The following is a 20,511-nucleotide window of genomic DNA, read 5'->3' on the forward strand; positions in this document are numbered from 1 at the left end:
TCAAGGAGGCTAGCTCTTGCATCCTGCAAGTCATGGTTGCCACATCCAAATCCCACCTCTTGATTGACATTTTATAGTAGTGGCAATGTCATCCCTTGCCCAGTGGCATAACTAGAAATGACTGGGCACCACAGCAAATGTTTGAACAAGGCCCCTCCAAGCAACTTCTTTGCAACCCCCTCTACTGTGGCTAATCAACATCGCTCTCTCAAACGAGTCCCGGCAGCTGTTCCGTCAGATTCCAACACGTATATACTGTATGTCATGTCACTGTATATAATGTTGAGGAGCCTGGACAATAAATTATTTTAGTCCTCCTCCTGGGTGGCCCTCTTCTGAGTTCATGCTCCAAAGCAGCTGATTTCCCTGTAGCTACACCCCTGATCTTGCCTCTCAATATTAGGCTACTTTCACACTCACGTTTGCTGCGGATCTGTCATGGATCTGCACAGACGGATCCGTTCAGATAATACAACCGTCTGCATCCGTTCAGAACGGATCCGTATGTATTATCTGTAACATAGCCAAGACGGATCCGTCTTGAACACCATTGAAAGTCAATAGAGGACGAATCCGTTTTCTATTGTCATATTGTGTCAGTGAAAACCGTCCCCATTGACTTACATTGTGTGTCAGAACGGATCCGTTTGGCTCAGTTTCGTCAGACTACAAGCAGTGTTTTGGTGTCCGCTTCCAAAGCGGAATGGAGACGGAACGGAGGCAAACTGATGCATTCTGAGCGGATCCTTATCCATTCAGAATGCATTAGGGCAAAACTGATCCGTTTTGGACCGCTTGTGTAATGCCCTGAACGGATCTCACAAACGGAAAGCCAAAACGCCAGTGTGAACGTAGCCTAACTGACATACCTCGTGCAGAAGCACTCTGTCGCCTCCAGGGTGCCTGTGCAATGAAACTCGGTGTACAGCTCCCGGCTTCAATGCTTATTTGTGCACGCACCACACAAGGGGGGCAGTGCACGCCTTGGAGTTTTGCATGCATCCAGAGCACTATCCCCCTTGTCTGGTACAAGCACGCAAATGCGCTGAAGCCAGGACCTGTACACCTAGACTGACCGCACACGTGACCTGGAGGAGACAGAGTGCCACATGTAGAGGCAAGTGGATGACATTGCCACTACTCTAAAACGTCAATCAGGGGGCAGGAGGCAGTATTTGGATGCGGCAACCATGACTTGCAGGATGCAAGAATCAGCCTCCTTGACTTCAAAGTGCTCATTATCATATGGACAGAGTGGGGAATAAAGTGTATTTTCTTTGCACACAAGTAACCCAAAACCAAAACAATGGCACCATCGGAAACAACATGCTTAAAATGGTAAGTTAAAGTGCATTTAAATATGGAATATATGACAGGTTGCCTTTAAAAGAGCTTTGGTCATGCATGATCAAGCCTATTAATCCAAACATATTCCCTGGTAGAGTTGAGCTTGCTGATTGAAACTATACCTTTCTTTTGTCTGTATGTTCAGCAGTTGCAGAGGTATATTTTTTCCATCAATCAGCACACAGGATCTTTGAGCTCAGCCAGAATGACCATTGGGTTCTTGGCCACCTCTTTTACCAAGGTCCTTTTCTCTTGATTACTACGTTTGGTGGGATTGCCAGCTCTATGAAGTGTCCAGGTGCTTCCAAACTTCTTTTATTTAAGAATTATGGAGGCCATTGTGACACTGGGAACTTTCATGCAGCTGGAATATCTTTGTATCCTTCTCCAGATCTGTGCCTCCATACAATCTTATCTCTGAGCTCTACAGGCAGTTCTTTCCACCTAATGGCCTGGTTTTTGTTCTGATATGCAATGTCAGCAGTAAGACCTTATATCAGGGATGGCCAACCTGTGGCTCTACAGCTGTTGTAAAACTACAACTCTCACCATGCCCTGCTGTAGACTAATAGCTGTAGGCAGTCTGGGCATGCTGGGAGTTGTAGTTTTCCAACAGCTGGACAGCCACAGGTTGGCCATCTCTGCCTTATATAGACAGGGGAGTGTCTTTCCAAATCATGCCCAATTGACTGAATTTACCAAAGGTGGAATCCAATCAAGGTGTAGAAACACCCAGACCTAAATTTCAAGCGTCATAGCAAAGGGTGTGAATACTTAAGTCCATGTGAAATTTTAGGGGGTGATTTATTATGGCAGTTCCTTTTTAGAAGTGTTTTAGATCTGTGTTCTCAGTCTAACTATAAGGCTGATTTACCAGGTTGAAGCATTCATAAATCAGGCTTATATGTGCTGGCAACTGATGTAGACCTGGTTTCTAAATCTACCTATACGCCTCATTTACAACCAGGCGCATATGTGTTTCTCGATGGTCATAAACCTAATTGTAGTCCTCATGTTCTGAGTCACGTAGGTCATTAACCCTTTCAGGCCAAGCCATTTTTCACCTTCATGACCAAGTCTAATTTGGCAAATCTGACATATGTCTCTTTATATGCTAATCACTGTGGAATGCTTTTACTTATCCCAGCCCTGTAATGGCTAACCTCCGACACTTTAGCTGTGGTAAAACTATAACTCCAAGATGCACACTTGCTTGGCTGTTCTCAGAACTCCATATAAATGAATGGAGCACACTGGGAGTTGTAGTTTCACCACAACTGGAGTGCCAGAAGTTAGCCATTATTCAAGCCATTCTGACATTGTTATCTTGTGACATCTCTTACTTTGTTAGATTATTAGGGCTAAATTTGGATTGTTGTGTTTTATTTTTGCAATTTTCAAATTTTTATGCATGAACCCTTTCTACCCTAGAGGTTTTTTGTTTTTTCGTTTTGTGCTCCCTACCTTCCCCGACCCATAACTTTTTTTTTTTTCCATTCAGATAGCCGTATCAGAGCTTGTTTTTTGTGGTACAAGTAATACTTTCCAATGCCACCATTTAATATTGGGTAAGATCCACCCATTATTATCTTACAAACGACTCTGGATGGTGGTAATATATGTGTTTATATGTATGTATGTTATTTTGTCCTTTGTCCCACTGCAACCACCGATGCTTTTAGTGAAATCAGAGTAAAAGTTATATTTTAAATATACTCAGTCCACATGTGGTAAATAAGTTTATTGGAGGTGTGACATATCTCTGCATATATATACCTGGTGCATAGAGATACATTACTGTACATAAGTGTCTATTTCTTTGAACCAAAATCTTTATTGATGATATGGGGTTTGGGCCCTGAGAAGAGAATAATTTCCTCTTGTGGTCCCAAGGAACCCTAACATGACTGAAGATATCCCTAAAGAGTAAATTTATTTTATTCAGTTAAGACTGTTATAAGTGAAGTAAGGCGTTTACTGTTCAAATGGGTTCAGCACTTTAACAACAAGCTAATCACTAAGGGCTGTTTCACACGAGCGGATGCCGAGCGTGACATCCGCTGCGTGAATGACAGCCAAGACCCGATGTGGACAGCAGAAGCACGGAGCATTAACATGACTGATAATGCTCCGCGGCTCTCTGTGATCTCTTTACTACGAAATCACAGGGACAACTTTATCTCACTGTGATTTCGTAGTAAAGAGATCACAGAGAGGCACGGGGCATTATTATCAGTCATGTTAATGCTCCGTGCTTCTGCTGTCCGCTTCAGGTCTTGGCACTCATTCACGCAGCGGATGTCACGCACGGCATCTGCTCATGTGAAACAGCCCTAACCCTGGGTTCAGACCTGAGTGTTCTGAAACAAGCGCTCTGTATGCGCGATTGTACCGGCGCTTACAATCGCGCATACAGAGACAAGCGAACACACATTGTCGCGCGTTCCCGCTGAAGTCTATGTACTGGAACGCGCGACAAACGCCCCCAAAAAAGCTCAAGAACTTGTTTGAGCGTCGGGCGTTTTACAGCGCCTGAACTTAGGGTTAGTGTTTCACTGCTGTGTCCCAGCAATCAATAATAATCTGTGCTTAAAACTGACAGTAAGGGTCCATTCACACGTCCGTATGTGTTTTGCGGATACGCAAAACACGGACATCGGCAATGTGCGTTTTGATTTTGCAGACCGCACATCGCCGGCACTCTCATAGAAAATGCATTTGCGGTCAAGAATAGGAGATGTTCTATTTTTTTGCTGAACGGGAGTGCGGATCCACAAATGCGGATGCGGACAGCACATTCCGGCCCTATTGAAAATGAATGGGTCCGCACCTGTTCCGCAAAATCGCGGAACGGATGCGGACGACCCATTTTGCGGACGTAGGAATGGACCCTTAAGGTGCTATTACATTGCCTGATGTATGGGAAGTGTGAATGCGATGGACGAGAACATCTCCATCGACGCTCATTTGCACTGACCTGATTACAGGCCGGTGCAAACATAACGTCCCTCATTCTGCTCTATTTATTATCAGAAAGACATCCCTGATTACACAGGGAGATGTGCTGCCAAGAAAAGGGCATCTTTCATCCTCAAGAAAGATGCCCAGCAGCCAATGAACAAGCATTTGGTCGTTCATCTGCTGATCGAGAGCTCAATAATCCGCGACAATTATCACAAGCAAACATTCCTATAAATGCTTGTTCCTGATAATTGTCTAAAAGGTCTTTATGCATTCATTTTCTTTTATTTCAATTTTTTTTATTTAGTTTTAAAGACTGCAGTAACAATGTGCAAACTGACAATATAATGCAGTATCAAGGTCTCACTTTAGAGCTTCTTGCAACAAAAGAGTCCTAATACGGCAGTATCACTTTTGTCTAGTTTTGCAGTGCACAACCAGGTCCAGACTGGTAACAATTAAACTTAAAGGTGTTTTCTGAGTTGTTAAAAAGTAACCCGGGGGAGATGTCCTAAAATAATAAAAAAATATATATACTCACCAGTTATACCCCCACCATTTCCAAGCTACTGCTCTGGCCGCAGCTCCAATCTCTCATTACTTGGCTGCATCAGGAACACTGTACACGTGACCATTGCAGTCAATCATTGGCCTCAATTAAGGGGGGTATATGACTACATCACTGCTGCAGCCAAGTAAGCACAGACCGGAAATGAGCAGCAATAGAATAATTGGTGTGTATACTCTATCTCCCCAGGCAGACAGAGGCATAGTCCATAATCGACAACACTGCAGAATAATGGACTTTTAACCCCTCAGATGTGGTCAATAACCAAGGGGTGCTGGAATCCAGGGGCTGTTCGGTTGCTATGGCAGCCTTAAAGGCTTTCTGAGGGTTAATGATTGCAGTCTATGGGAGAAGCGATCACATAATTGCATATTAAAGTCCACGAGAAGGAAGAAATACGTGCAAAAAGTTTTTCAACATAAAAAAAAAACATAAAAATTGAAATAACTGCCCAATTAAAAAATAAAAATACAATAAAAAAATAATAATTGTATTACCGCATCACAAAATGCCTGTACTATTAAAATGTAAAAGTATTTATCCAGTATGGTTGTATTTAGAATTTTTTTCCAGCTCCTCACTACATTTTATGCAATATTAAATGGAACTACTAGAAAGTTGCCCTGCAAAAAAATAAACCCTCATGTGAACGGAAAAATTAAGAAAGTTATGGCTCCAGGAAGACAGTGAGTATTAGGCTACTTTCACACTAGCGTTCGGAGCGGGTCCGTCTGATGTTTCATCAGACGGATCCGCTCCTATAATGCAGACGTTTGCATCCATTCAGTACGGATCCGTCTGCATTATAACTTAGAAAAATTTCTAAGTGTGAAAGTAGCCTGAGCGGATCCGTTCAGACTTTACATTGAAAGTCAATGGGGGACGGATCCACTTGAAGATTGAGCCATATAGTGTCATCTTCAAGCGGATCCGTCCCCATTGACTTCCATTATAAGTCGGAACGGATCCGCTCGCCTCCGCACGACCAGGCGGACACCCGAACGCTGCTTGCAGCGTTCAGGTGTCCGCTCACTGAGCGGAGGCTGAGCGCTGGCAGACGGATGCATTCTCAGTGGATCCGCCTCCACTGAGAATGCATTAGGGCCGCTTGTGAGCCCCTTCAAACGGAGCTCACGAGCGGACACCTGAACGCAGGTGTGAAAGTAGCCTAAAATGAAAAAATAAAATAAAATGGAAAATTGATGAGGAAGGGTTAATATGCATTTGTAAACAACTGAATGTTGCTTTGTTCAAGGAGTTGCCGGACATAAAGTTATATTTTAGCACTTGCCATACAAGTGGTCAAATAAACTAATTAGATTAAAAATATATCAAATGTTATAATCCCTTAGCTCAGCCTGTACATAGATCTAGCGATACAGAAATACGGTCCTGGATCTACTGGATGAAGCTCCAACGAGGTGGGAGGGCACAGAATATAAACTTTACCACCTGACCATTTGCAGGACAAAGATCTTCGGGCAAGACATGTTTTGTCATTGGAGTCAAATGGTTAAAACCTGATGGTGTGATATGTGAAATCACACCAGCCAGCAAAAGTAAAAATACGTTTCATCCACAGCTGCATTCATATACTTTTGGTTTAGGCCTCATTCACATCTCCGTCAAGGAGATCTGACAGGCTGTTCCAGCACGGAGCAGCCTACCGGATCTCACAGGATCCGGTGCTGGATCTCCATCGACTGTAATGAGGTCTGGTGGTGATCCACCCGCTTTCTGGCATAAACGCAGAGTTTCATCTGGACAAAAATCATTTAATATAACATTTTTTTGTCTGGCATTTGCACCGGATCAGGCAGCTGGATCTCCTTAACGGAGATGTGAACAAGGCCTTACTCCACTACTTTTAATATGTTATCACTAAGTTGTTACATATCATTGCTATTGGCTTTATTACACTATGCTTTGCAAATAATATAGTCCGCGGCTGCTGGTAATGCCCTTACCTTGCTATTTCTTCACGGTGTGCCGTCCAGTCACGGATATAATCTTCCTGTTCTTTTGCCTTATGTTTAAATGTTGGCACATTTAAAGCTCCAGATGCTGCTATGACTGGGCTACTTCCATTAATTTGTGACTTCTGAACTTTAGTTGCTGGAGAGGTACGTAGTCTTGAGGGTTTAGGAGAATTACGGATTGTTCCAAACTCATCTTCAGAAGTAGAAGCATACTCTGGTGGTAAACGCCTCCATCGGGTATTTACTATGCATTGATAATGAGAAAAGAAAATATTTATTTTTCTAATACAAATATGTGGAGAACACGAAATTTAGAGTAAAATTAAGCTTATATAGTAACATAGTTTGTAAAGCTGGAAAAAGACATCTGTCCATCCAGTTCGACCTGCTTTCCTGCAAGTTAAGGCCTCATGCACACGACCGTTGTGTGCACCCGTGGCCGTTGTGCCGTTTTCCGTTTTTTTCTGCGGCTCCATTGACTTTCAATGGGGCCGTAGAAAACTCGGCTTGTGCACCGTTTTTACACCGCGCCCGGCCAACGGTTCACGGGCCCATTCAAGTCAATGGGTCCGTGAAAATCACGGATGCACACAAGATTGTCATCCGTGTCCGTGATCCGTGTCCGTTTTTTCCTATCATTTCAATGGCAAACTTGACTTAGATTTTTTTTCATCTTTCATGTCCGTGGATCCTCCAAAAATCACGGCAGACCCACGGAAGAAAAAACGGGCACGGATCACGGTACAACGGAACCACGTTTTGCGGGACGTTAAAAAATACGTTCGTGTGCATGAGGCCTAATACAGATGAAGACAAAAAAAAACCTGTGAGGTAGAAGCCAATTTTCCTAATTTTAGGAGAAAAAAAATCCTTCCCGACTCCAATCAGGCAATCAGAATAACTCCCTGGATCAACGACCCCTCTCTAGTAGCTATAGCCTGTAATATTATTACGCTCCAGAAATACATCCAGGCCCCTCTAGAATTCCTTTATTGTACTCACCATCACCACCTCCTCAGGCAGAGAGTTCCATAGTCTCACTGCTCTTACCGTAAAGAATCCTCTTCTATGTTTGTGTACAAACCTTCTTTCCTCCAGACGTAGAGGATGTCCCCTCGTCACAGTCCCGGGATAAATAGCTGATGGGAGAGATCTCTGTACTGACCCCTGATGGTAATTAGATCTTAGATATTTTTTCTAAGCTAAATAACCCTAATTTTATTTCAAGGCAGGAGACTCCATTATGCTAATAAATCTTTCTTTTACTCCCAGCAGCAGAATAGTTAAACGTGTCACAGAAAAAGAAAATTACATAAATCTGCAAACAAGTAGCCAACAGTAACGTATCCCAGGTGATAAATGGCCCCTGCAGTCGTGTGACTCCCTTCTTTCTGCTGCTCCCGCAGGAGATACGTATCTATACTTCTTGAGTGCTATATATATATATTTGAGGCTATAGGTTTTGCTGATATTTGTAGTCCTTCCTGTGCCACCTAGTCTTCTATTTTACTATCCACTATCAGTGGGTGTGTTTTCGTTCACCTACCCAGCTTCCCCAAGCTCTGTTTTTCTTCCCTCCATTTCCAGTCTGTTTTCCCCCGTTACTGGGCAGTCTTTCTATTTTTAGCATTCCTATTGCCGCTACTGTTATGTACCTCACGGTCTGTGGTAGCAGCGCCGAGCTGGCGTTACAGCTGTGTGCGCTTTTAATCACCTCAGACTACGTTCTTTTCAGTCAGCCGGCGTTCACGTCTTCCTCCATACTGCGCTTCTTCCCCGCTCTGATTAGCCTAGTCAGCTGTCCACTGGCATCCACTAGTGCGGTGTTTCCCAACCAGTGTGCCTCCAGCTGTTGCAAAACTACAACTCCCAGCATGCCTGGACAGCCTCTTAGGAATCCGTCATGCTCACAACTCCTTATCTCCTACTGCAAGCCCCATGCTCTGGTTTCTGCTTCTACTTTATCCCAATGGATATCTCAGACTATGTCTCTAGCTGATATTGATACTTCCATCCTTAGAGCCCACTCCACCAGGGGCGCTCTGTGCACTAAAGTCAGGCAGGCAGGAGGCCCAACTGGGCTTCTGAATCTGTCTTCAAAACCTTTTATTTCCGCCCCGACCCTCATGTGTCCATGGTGTTATTTGACTGATGCTAGTCTTATATTGTCTTACTTAATGGTTATTGTTGATTGTATATTTTAGAAGTATAAGCTTTAAACATGCATAATGGAGTCTCCTGCCTTGAAATAAAATTGAAGATTTTCCTAGATTTAAGTGAAGGAAAATATACATTTTATGAAAGACAGGAGACAAACATTACCCCCCCTCCCCCCTAATAACCCACCCATGTGTTTCTTATTCCCTTTCAGTATAATCTTATTACATATGTCTGGCGGAGTTTCCAATTCATCTTCAAGTTCTGAGAATTCGTCTTCATTGAGTATATATTCCTTGGTTACCTTCAATTTGTGTTTTGGATCTACCTTATTTGTCTCCAGAAAGAAGGGAGTCAAACGATTGCAGAGGCCATTTATCACCTGGGATACGTTACTATTGGCTACTGACTACCACTTTACAAATCGCTAGTCAGACCACACATGGAGTACTGTGTACAATTCTGGGCTTCTGTGAACAAGGCAGACATAGCAGAGCTGGAGAGGGTCCAGAGGAGGGCAACTAAAGTAATAACTGGAATGGGTGGACTAGAGTACCCTGAAAGATTATCAAAATTAAGGTTATTCACTTTAGAAAAAAGACGACTGAGAGGAGATCTAATTACTCTGTATAAATATATCAGGGGTCAGTACAGAGATCTATCTCATCATCTATTTATCCCCAGAACTGTGACGAGGGGACATCCTCTGCGTCTGGAGGAAAGAAGGTTTGTACACAAACATAGAAGAGGATTCTTTACGGTAAGAGCAGTGAGACTATGGAACTCTCTGCCTGAGGAGGTGGTGATGGTGAGTACAATAAAGGAATTCAAGAGGGGCCTGGATGTATTTCTGGAGCGTAATAATATTACAGGCTATAGCTACTAGAGAGGGGTCGTTGATCCAGGGAGTTATTCTGATTGCCTGATTGGAGTCGGGAAGGAATTTCTATTCCCCTAAAGTGAGGAAAATTGGCTTCTACCTCACAGGGTTTTTTTTTTTGGTTCCTCTGGATCAACTTGCAGGATGACAGGCCGAACTGGATGGACAAATGTCTTTTTTCAGCCTTATGTACTATGTTACTACACCTTGTCTGCATATTTATGTAATTTCTTTCTGTGACACGTTTAACTATTCTGCTGCTGGGAGTAAAATAAATATTTATTAGCATAATGTTCGCCTCCTGTCTTTCATAAAATCTATATTTTCCTTCACTGAAAGCTAGGAAAATCTTCAATTTTGGAAATTTTTCTGGGTATTGTAGAGTAGTATTGTTGGGCTGCACTCGGTGTCCAGAAGAAGCGAGTAATGGATATAATCCAAAATTGTTAATGAAATACCACTGCACACTCAAAATTGGATGCAAGTTAAATATCTTTAATGATGGTATATCCTTCAAACAAATTGGCATATTAAGACAGTAATGCCTTTACATACATGTGACTATTATATCTGACGTTTCAGTCACAGAGGGAGGAAGCAAAGATCACTGTGGAACCCTCGGTTTTCTATCACTGAGCCAATGACTTACATTTTCTACCAGGGTATATACAGTATGTCACAAATCCCCCTAGCACAACAGCTATATTTTGGTCCATTTATATCTTCTATGGGGTTATGTTCCATTACTAAGCAAATTCATTCCATAATTATTACATGAATTGATCATTTTGTGGGCATATGCATCATCTTTAACAAATACAGATGTAGCCGAGCTAAATTAGATGGTTTAACACGTTAAGTAAACAATGGCAATGTGACTTTTTCAATGGATTTCAATTGCTTTTGACACGTGATAACCAAGATGACACTGACGTGTTACATCTGTATGTGGCTACATCTGTGTGTGTGTATATATATATATATATATATATACATACTGTATATTATAATAGAAATACGTTGCAATTCATGTCTCCAGTTTCATTGTTTTACCAATCCACTAAGAATTTTGTTTCCAACCACATGAACGTATAGCCTAGTGAGGTATTCACACACATGTATTAGATTATTTACCTGGATTGTTCATGTGGTCAGCTTTTAAAAGTCTGGGCTTTCTTGGTATTTGTATGCTACGAGTTACTGCTACAGTCTGTCAAAACATGTCAGCGATGTACAGGAGGGGATGTGTTTTTTAATGGATTTACTTGAACATAATTTTGGATTCTATTTACATGCTGGATCCTATTCTACAACCACACAGCATGGTCGTGTCACAGTTGTAACGTGGCCGTGTTGTGGTCGTATGCCCATTAACAATGCAGACTGACTAGTGAGTCTCTAATTAGTTTAAATGGAGCCTGCTGTGGCTTGTACAGCCACTTAGTACTCGACCACAACACAGCCACCTTGCAACTGTGACACGACCGTGCGTGGTACCCTTAGGCCTCATGCACACGACCGTTGTGTGCATCCGTGGCCGTTGTGCCGTTTTCCGTTTTTTTTTCGCGGACCCATTGACTTTCAATGGGTCCGTGGAAAAATCGGAAAATGCACCGTTTTGCAGCCGAGGCCGTGATCCGTGTATCCTGTCCGTCAAAAAAATATGACCTGTCCTATTTTTTTGACGGACAACGGTTCACGGACCCATTCAAGTCAATGGGTCCATGAAAGAACACGGATGCACACAAGATTGGCATCCGTGTCCGTGATCCGTGGCCGTAGGTTGCTTTCATACAGACGGATCCGAAGATCCGTCTGTATAAAAGCTTTTTCTGATCTAAGTTTTCACTTCGTGAAAACTCATTTCCGACAGTATATTCTAACACAGAAGCGTTCCCATGGTGATGGGGACGCTTCTAGTTAGAATACACTGCAAACTTTGTACAAGACTGCCCCCTGCTGCCTGGCACCACCCGATCTCTTACAGGGGGATATGATAGCACAATTAACCCCTCAGGTGCGGCACCTAAAGGGGTTAATTGTACTATCATATTCCCCTGTAAGAGATCAGGGCTGCCAGGCAGCAGGGGGCAGACCCCCCCCCCCCCTCCCCAGTTTGAATATCGTTGGTGGCACAGTGTGGGCCCACCATCGCCCCCCCCCCCTTCCTCCCTCTATAGTTAAAAATCGTTGGTGGCACAGTGTGCAGCCACCATCGGCCCCCCCTCTCTCTATAGTAGTAACAACCATTGGTGGCAGTGTGCGGCCTCCCATTCCCCCCCCCCATCATTGGTGGCAGCGGAGTTCCGATCGGAGTCCCAGTTTAATCGCTGGGGCTCCGATCGGTAACCATGGCAACCAGGAAGCTACTGCAGCCCTGGTTGCCATGGTTACTTAGCAATAGTACAACAGTAGAAGATTCATACTTACCTGCTTGCTGCTGCGATGTCTGTGACCGACCGGGAGCTCCTCCTACTGGTAAGTGACAGTTCTTTAGCAATGCGCCGCACAGACCTTTCACTTACCAGTAGGTGGAGCTCCCGGCCGGTCACAGACATCGCAGCAGCAAGCAGGTAAGTATGAATCTTCTACAATTGTACTATTGCTAAGTAACCATGGCAACCAGGGATGCAGTAGCTTCCTGGTTGCCATGGTTACAGATCGGAGCCCCAGCGATTAAACTGGGACTACGATCGGAACTCCGCTGCCACCAATGATGGGGGGGGGGAATGGGAGGCCGCACACTGCCACCAATGGTTGTTACTACTATAGAGAGAGGGGGGGCCGATGGTGGGCGCACACTGTGCCACCAACGATTTATTACAATAGAGGGAGGGAGGGGGGGGCGATGTGGGGCGCACACTGTGCCACCAACGATTTATAACAATAGAGGGAGGAGGGGGGGGGCCCGATGGTGGGCGCACACTGTGCCACCAACGATATTCAAACTGGGGAGGGGGGGGTCTGCCCCCTGCTGCCTGGCAGCCCTGATCTCTCACAGGGGGATATGATAGTACAATTAACCCCTTCAGGTGCGGCACCTGAGGAGTTAATTGTGCTGATCACGGCCCCCTGTAAGAGATCGGGTGCTGCCAGGCAGCAGGGGGCAGTCATGTACACAGTTTTTCAGTATATTCTAACCTGAAGCATCCCCATCACCATGGGAACGCCTCTGTGTTAGAATATACTGTCGGAAATGAGTTTCACGATGTAGCTCATATCCGACAGTATATTCTAACGTAGAGGCGTTCCCATGGTGATGGGGACGCTTCAAGTTATGTTCGGGTGTCCGCCTGGCCGTGCGGAGGCAAGCGGATCCGTCCAGACTTATAATGTAAGTCAATGGGGACGGATCCGTTTGAAGATGACACACTGTGGCTCAATTTTCAAACGGATCTGTCCCCCATTGACTTTCAATGTAAAGTCTGGACGGATCCGTCTGAGGCTATTTTCACACTTAGAAATGTTTTAACAATATAATGCAGACGTATCCGCTCTGAACGGAGCCACCGTCTGCATTATGAACACAAGTGTGAAAGTAAAGGGACTCCTGACTTTACATTGAAAGTCAATGGGGACGGATCCGTTTGCAATTGCACCATATTGTGTCAACGTCAAACGGATCCGTCCCCATTGACTTGCATTGTAATTCAGGACGGATCCGTTTGGCTCCGCACGGCCAGGCGGACGCCAAAACGACTTTTTTTTCATGTCCGTGGATCCTCCAAAAATCAAGGAAGACCCACGGACGAAAAAACGGTCACGGATCACGGACCCATGGACCCCGTTTTTGCGGACCGTGAAAATAAACTGTTGTGTGCATGAGGCCTTAGGGTCAGATTTTGCAGCAAAGTCTCTTACTTAAAAATCTGATGTGTGCACATAATTAAAGAACCAACACAGAACAAGCTAATGGGAGGGTCAACGGTCATGACAGCATATCCTGATTCTGCATTTTTAATGCATTGCAATGACCTGCAACGTAGCTTTGCTACTATACATCATTTCCATAGCTGCTCTAAGGCATTGTCCACTTCTGCATTATGGCATTCCTGCACTCTGTTCCAGCAGAGAAGAGAAGTAACGAAATTGCCATATGCGGCAATGCCACACACCACTGGGGCCTTCTGGATCACTATTCACTATAATGAGATCCATCAGATTTCCAGCATGAATACTGGCTTTTTCTGACGGAAACATACAGCACTGCTGCATTACTGCTGAACTTTATGGACCTATGTCTTTTTTTCAACCTATAAAACTATATAAGTAGAAAGAAAAAAACATATATACATACTGTAGGTAGACACATAGGGAGACATTTATCATAACCTCTGCGCCAAAAAGTCACAAAGTGTGATACATGCTGCAGTTGCAACTTTTTGGGGTCTCAGGCACCCTTTGGCACTTTCCAAGGTAACACCAGTGGATTATTAGCTGTGCCAGTTTATTATATTTATTTTAGTTTGTGTGTCACACATCAACACAGAAATATATACTGTATGACTGTGTTCACATTATATATGGTGAATACATTCAGCTCATAAGGCAACAAAAATCCCAAGACGTGCATTATGTGGACCCCGTGGACACAGCAGAGGCTACAAAGGTCATTCATACAAGTCGAAACTTTGCCAGTGGCCTAGTGGTTTAGGCCACCCATTTATTTCAATGAGAGGCAGTGCTGAAGATTGCATTGCTGCAGTATAAAGCCGTGGCCACGCCGACAAGGAATATGTCTGTTCTTGGCACAATCCACGGCTTTAAACAGAGACTATGCGATCTTTAAGGCTGCCTCCTATTGAAATGAATAGAAGGCTGAAACCACACGGCTGCCTGTGAAATCTAGGTGCAGTGTCCACGCTAAAAATCCACCGGCAAACTGTCTGAATGAGCCCTAAGAGTGTGTTACGCACTGGAACACTGTGTATTTTCACAGTGGACAACTGCAGACTGCATAAAGCATGGTATTTTTATTTATTTTCTAAGCAATGACTGATGTAGGCCGCTGTATGGCTTAACAGTCACATATGTTGGAGGGTGGAAATTTAGCCTCCAGCCCTGCACTTCTGTAAAGCCCTTAATACATTCCCAACCTCCTGACTGCTATGAAGTTAGTAGTAAGTAGTACAGCGCTGGATTTAAGATGATTTGAATACTTTAACAATACATACAAGTTAGATATGATTATACTACTGTGAGCGGGGCCCGGTGTAGTAGAATACAGTGACTGCACCGGGCCCAGCTGCCATTACAAAACCAGATGCCGGCCCCCAGCCCCATAAGACGCACTGCTATTCCCCCCCACACACACACACACTTCTGGGAGAGGGAAAGTGCGTCTTATAGGGCGAAAAATATGGTATATAGGATTCTCAGTGTGTTATTTACATACAGGCATCATACAGCACCACTGCTGATGTCCTGTACACTCTGTGTAATTCTAAATGCCTGCAAATTATATATTATGACTATTTCCTACTTTTGATGTCAGCAGCTTGAAGCTCATGAAAGAAGTCATGTGGTGGGTATATAAGGTGTGTGATAGGCTGTCTGTGCACATATCCCTGTGTTATCATGGATAAAAGGGGCAATTTATCAAGGTTGAAAAAAGGGATGATTATTGGCTTTTGGGCCAAGGCTGCAGTATTACTGAAAACTGCAGAGCACCACAGGCCCGTGATGTGAGAGGCGATTGTCAGCTACCAGAGGCGTGTCTAAAACAACAGTTGATCTACCCATACTATGTACGGGGGCTCCGAAGCAGATGGATGGTCACTGCACCTCTGCAAAAGAAGTTGTGTCAGCAGACAAGGCTTCAACTTTAACAACAGAATAGGAAATGGACCTCTGCTGATTGGGAAAGGGTTGCCTTCTCCGATAAGTCACGTTCATTTCATTCAACGGATGGACACTGGTGTGTCAGGCAAGAAACAACAGAGAACACACAACCTACAACCATTGTTTGAAGAACACAAGTTGGTGGTGACAGTGTTATGGTCTGGGGAGTGTTTTCGTGGTATTCTCGGGGCCCACTCATCCATGTGGAAGGCACTCTCAACCTTTAGGTATGACTCCATACTTGCAGATCAAGTACAACCACATATGCTGACTGTCTGATGGGATCTTCCAGCAAGATAATACGACATGTCATAGTGCTAGAAATGTTTGACATTGGTTGAACGAACATGACCATGATTTTGAAGTACAGTACTACTCTGGCTCCCTAATTTGCCAGACTTAAACCCAATTCAGAATCTGTGGAATCACCTCAATTGTCGTGTTCCCTCTATGGACACTGCACAGTACCACTTCTCTTGTCATATATACTGGGTGTAATTCTCAGTATCTGCTCTTTTTCAGCATATAGGGACACTGCATAGTACCAATTCTCTTGTCCTGAATACCGGGTATAATTCTCAGTATCTGCTCTTCTGTGTGTGTGCGCGCGCTTGTGTGTGTGTGTATATATATATATATATATATATATACATACTGCACAGTATCAGGTCTCCTGTAATGTATGTAGAATTTTACAAGCCCACCCGCGCTCCCTGATTCACTGAAATCTTAAGTGTCATACAGAGGATTTGCTGCAAGGTTCACTGCCACGGTCTGCTGCAGTGACCGTAATAGGAAAAAGTTAGGGAGGTCTGATTTGAATACAAATCAGAATCGGAACCTGCGCTGATTCCAATCTGTGTCCGAGTATTAGCTCACAGTACGAGAGATAGGGGAAAAGAAAGTTTCACAATTTTCTAGTGAGAAAGACAAGAAAGGATGTATTCACAGTAGTTTTTCTGGTGGTTACCTTATTTGACAGGTAATTTATCTGTCCGTGGAGTATAATTATTTTCGGATCCGGTGGGTTGGTTTACAGGTCGCCTTCAAGTTCAACCTCTAGTGTGGGTGGTGCTCCGGCCGGCAGCAAATCACTCACACGAGGGAACCCTAGTTGGAGTCCGGGAGCTTGGCGTGTGACGTCACCGCACTTGAGTATGGAAGCCTTCAGGGGACAAATTCAATCCGACGCGTTTCTGAGCCTAAACGGGCTCCTTCGTCAGGGATGGTGAGGTTTGTCAATCCTGAAAGTAAATAGGCTGTTGTTCCCATGGCAACTGCTAGTTTGTTGGCGCTAGGAACACTTAACCCCATCTGATCCGGTTAGTATTTTCTTTTATTCAAAAGCAAACAGTTCAATACCTTGATTGAGGCCATATGGGGCCAAGCTATTTAGTTTAAATATCCATTTGCTTTCTTGTTTTGACATTTCTTTTATATAATCACCACCTCTCTTATTAGCCGGTACTTTTTCGATCCCTCCAAAAATGGATCCCATGAATTTGCATGCATGATGTTGAGCATAGTGACGGGATAGTGGGTGTCCCTCAAATTTTTTGTGTATATTGTTCACATGTTCTCTAATTCTTGTTTTTAGTAGTCTTTTGGTCCTTCCCACATAGATTTTTTGACATGGGCATTTTATGAAGTAAATAACTCCTGCCGTGTTGCATGTTATATGATGGTTCAATTTGAAAGCGGAGTCCTTTGTTTTTAATTCTAACATGGGTCCTTTTGTGTATTTATTGGTCAATTTACAGTTTGGGCATAGTTTGCATGGAAAGAAGCCCTTCTTCATATTGCATTTCTTTATGGATAATGTTTTAGTTTTAATGGAGGGTGCCACTAAGTTGGAGAGGTTGGGAGCCTTCTTAAATATAAATTTGGGGTGCGGTGTTAGCATTTCGCCGATTTGTTTGTCCTGTTTGAGTATATCCCAATGTCGTTTAATGATATTCTTGAAGGTAGACGTGCCTTCACTATAATTGCTAATGATTGGGATGTCAATTGTTTGTGGGTGGTCATCAACTGTCTGTTTAGTTATCACGGCTTGTTTAGTCTGTAGGAGCGTGCGTTGGTCCAGGTTATTAATTTGTTCAGCAATTGGTAAAAGGTTTTTGATGTCATATCCCTTGTCTAAGAATTTCTCATTAAGTTTCTGCACTTCTTCATCATAGTCCGTGTTGTTGGTACAATTTCTCCTAGCGCGTATGTATTGACTTCTTGGAATATTGTTCAACCAGGTAGGCAGGTGGCAACTGTCAAGGGGTATGAAGCTATTAGTGTCAGTGGGTTTGTGATAGGTTTTTGTAGAGATAGAACCCTCTGAGATGGAAATAGTTAGGTCCAAAAAATTGATCTGGGTTCTGCTCCAGGTGGGACTAAAATTAAGATAAAAATCATTTTTATTTAAATCCTTTAAAAATGTATCCAGTAAAATTTCATCTCCCTTCCAAATAAAAATTATGTCATCAATAAAACGTTTCCAGAGGACCAGACTCGCACCGGTTCCGCCCAGGGTCTGGTAAGTGAGCTCCTCCCACCGACCCATATATAGGTTTGCGAAACTCGGTGCGAATCTGGTCCCCATCGCGGTCCCCCACGTCTGCAAGTAAAAATCGGATCCGTATTTAAAATAATTATGTTTTAAAATGAAGGTGATACATTCTCCAATAAAGTTGATCTGGTTTTTTGGCATAACGCCATCTTTTCTCAGAAAGAATTCCGTTGCTTCTCTACCCTTCTCGTATTCAATCACGGTGTAGAGTGAGGTCACATCCAGCGTTCCCAAGATATAGTTATCCTTCCATTCAATTTCTTTCAAGATTTGTAGAATGTGTGTAGTGTCCTTGAGGTAGGCAGGTAGTTTTTGAACATAAGGTTGTAGTAGTACATCAACATATTTTGATAAATTGGATGTGAGTCCATCAATTCCTGAAATTATAGGCCTTCCAGGGGGGTTGGTCTTGTTTTTGTGTATCTTGGGCAGATAGTAAAAAATTGGGATCCTGGGATTCTGGTTGTTAATGTAGGTCGCTTCCTCCAATGTTAGAATGTTATTTAGTTTGCCGTTTTTTACTAGATTGTTCAGTTTCTTCTTGTATGGGTCCGTGGGATTTATTAGAAGTCTCTTATATGTTTTATTATCAGATAGTAGTCGTATACATTCTTTATGGTATGCCTCTTGTTCTAGTATTACTATACACCCCCCCTTGTCGGCTGGTTTGATAATAATACCATTATTATTCTGTAAAGTTTGTATAGCTTTTAGTTCACCCTTACAGAGATTTCCCGGACCTCTTCTCCTGTGCGGGTTGATTCTGCACAGATCCCTGGTCACTAGTGTTTGGAAGGTTCTTATTGCATCTGAGTATTCACTGATTGGGTTAAATTTGGATTTTTGTTTTAGTGTCGTATGGATGAAGTGGTCCTTGTCCGTTGGTTTCTGGTTTTTATTGTTGTAATCTTCTTTTCCCTCATAGTTATCATTTTTATTTGTTGAATTTTCTTGTTTTTTGTTTTCCTTTTCTGCTTCGATTTTGGATGATGTTTTTTCCTTATTCTGTCTAGTTTTTCCTTTTGTTTCTTTCAAGGTTTCGTCTTTTTTCATAGAGGTATTTTTCAAAAAATATTTTTTGAGAGCTAGTTTTCGAGTGAATTTTCTTATGCCAATGAAGGCATTAAACGGGCAAAATTTTGATGATGGAGCGAACTTAAGGCCTTTTTCTAGTAGTTTTGTTTCTTCCCTATTCAGTGTATATGAGCTTAAATTACATATATTCAGGCCTGTTGGATCCTGTATTTGTATTTTTCTTGTCAGTCCTTTCCCTCTTCTCCCTCTTTGGGTTTTTTTCTTGTTGCTGGTGCCTTTGCCTGAAAAAAATCCTTATTCACTGTTTTCTTTGTTATTTTCTTGTATTCCTCCTTTTTATTAACAACATCATCATCGCTATTGATATTTGTATTGCTTTTTCTCTTATTCCATGTGGTTTTTCGCACACGTTCTACCTCCACGTGTGGATCCGGGGTTTTGTTCTGTATTTGTACATCCCTGATTGTGGTGTGTATCCCAGTGATCTCACTTCTTGTTTCCACATTAGTTTCCTCAACCATCGGTAGGATTTCAAATCTATTTGCTACTACAATACAACCGTTTTTATGTGTATTGAAAGTATTGCAAGAACAAATTAATAACCTGGACCAACGCACGCTCCTACAGACTAAACAAGCCGTGATAACTAAACAGACAGTTGATGACCACCCACAAACAATTGACATCCCAATCATTAGCAATTATAGTGAAGGCACGTCTACCTTCAAGAATATCATTAAACGACATTGGGATATACTCAAACAGGACAAACAAATCGGCGAAATGCTAACACCGCACCCCAAATTTATATTTAAGAAGGCTCCCAACCTCTCCAACTTAGTGGCACCCTCCATTAAAACTAAAACATTATCCATAAAGAAATGCAATATGAAGAAGGGCTTCTTTCCATGCAAACTATGCCCAAACTGTAAATTGACCAATAAATACACAAAAGGACCCATGTTAGAATTAAAAACAAAGGACTCCGCTTTCAAATTGAACCATCATATAACATGCAACACGGCAGGAGTTATTTACTTCATAAAATGCCCATGTCAAAAAATCTATGTGGGAAGGACCAAAAGACTACTAAAAACAAGAATTAGAGAACATGTGAACAATATACACAAAAAATTTGAGGGACACCCACTATCCCGTCACTATGCTCAACATCATGCATGCAAAT

At 42.9% G+C, this 20,511-nt stretch overlaps 1 protein-coding gene across 2 annotated transcripts in view; it reads right to left on the minus strand.

Moving 5' to 3' along the window:
- The window catches only part of CEP170 (centrosomal protein 170), a 194,936-nt gene that overhangs the window by 25,998 nt on the left and 148,427 nt on the right, over positions 1 to 20,511 (minus strand). For both annotated transcript variants that reach the window (XM_044290668.1, XM_044290667.1), the window contains exon 12: positions 6,844 to 7,099. In XM_044290668.1, the coding sequence (XP_044146603.1) occupies positions 6,844 to 7,099 (256 nt within the window). The remainder of the gene's footprint in view (positions 1 to 6,843; positions 7,100 to 20,511) is intronic.

This window comes from Bufo gargarizans, chromosome 4 (assembly GCF_014858855.1).
Source record: "Bufo gargarizans isolate SCDJY-AF-19 chromosome 4, ASM1485885v1, whole genome shotgun sequence".
Taxonomy (NCBI): Eukaryota; Metazoa; Chordata; class Amphibia; order Anura; family Bufonidae; genus Bufo; species Bufo gargarizans.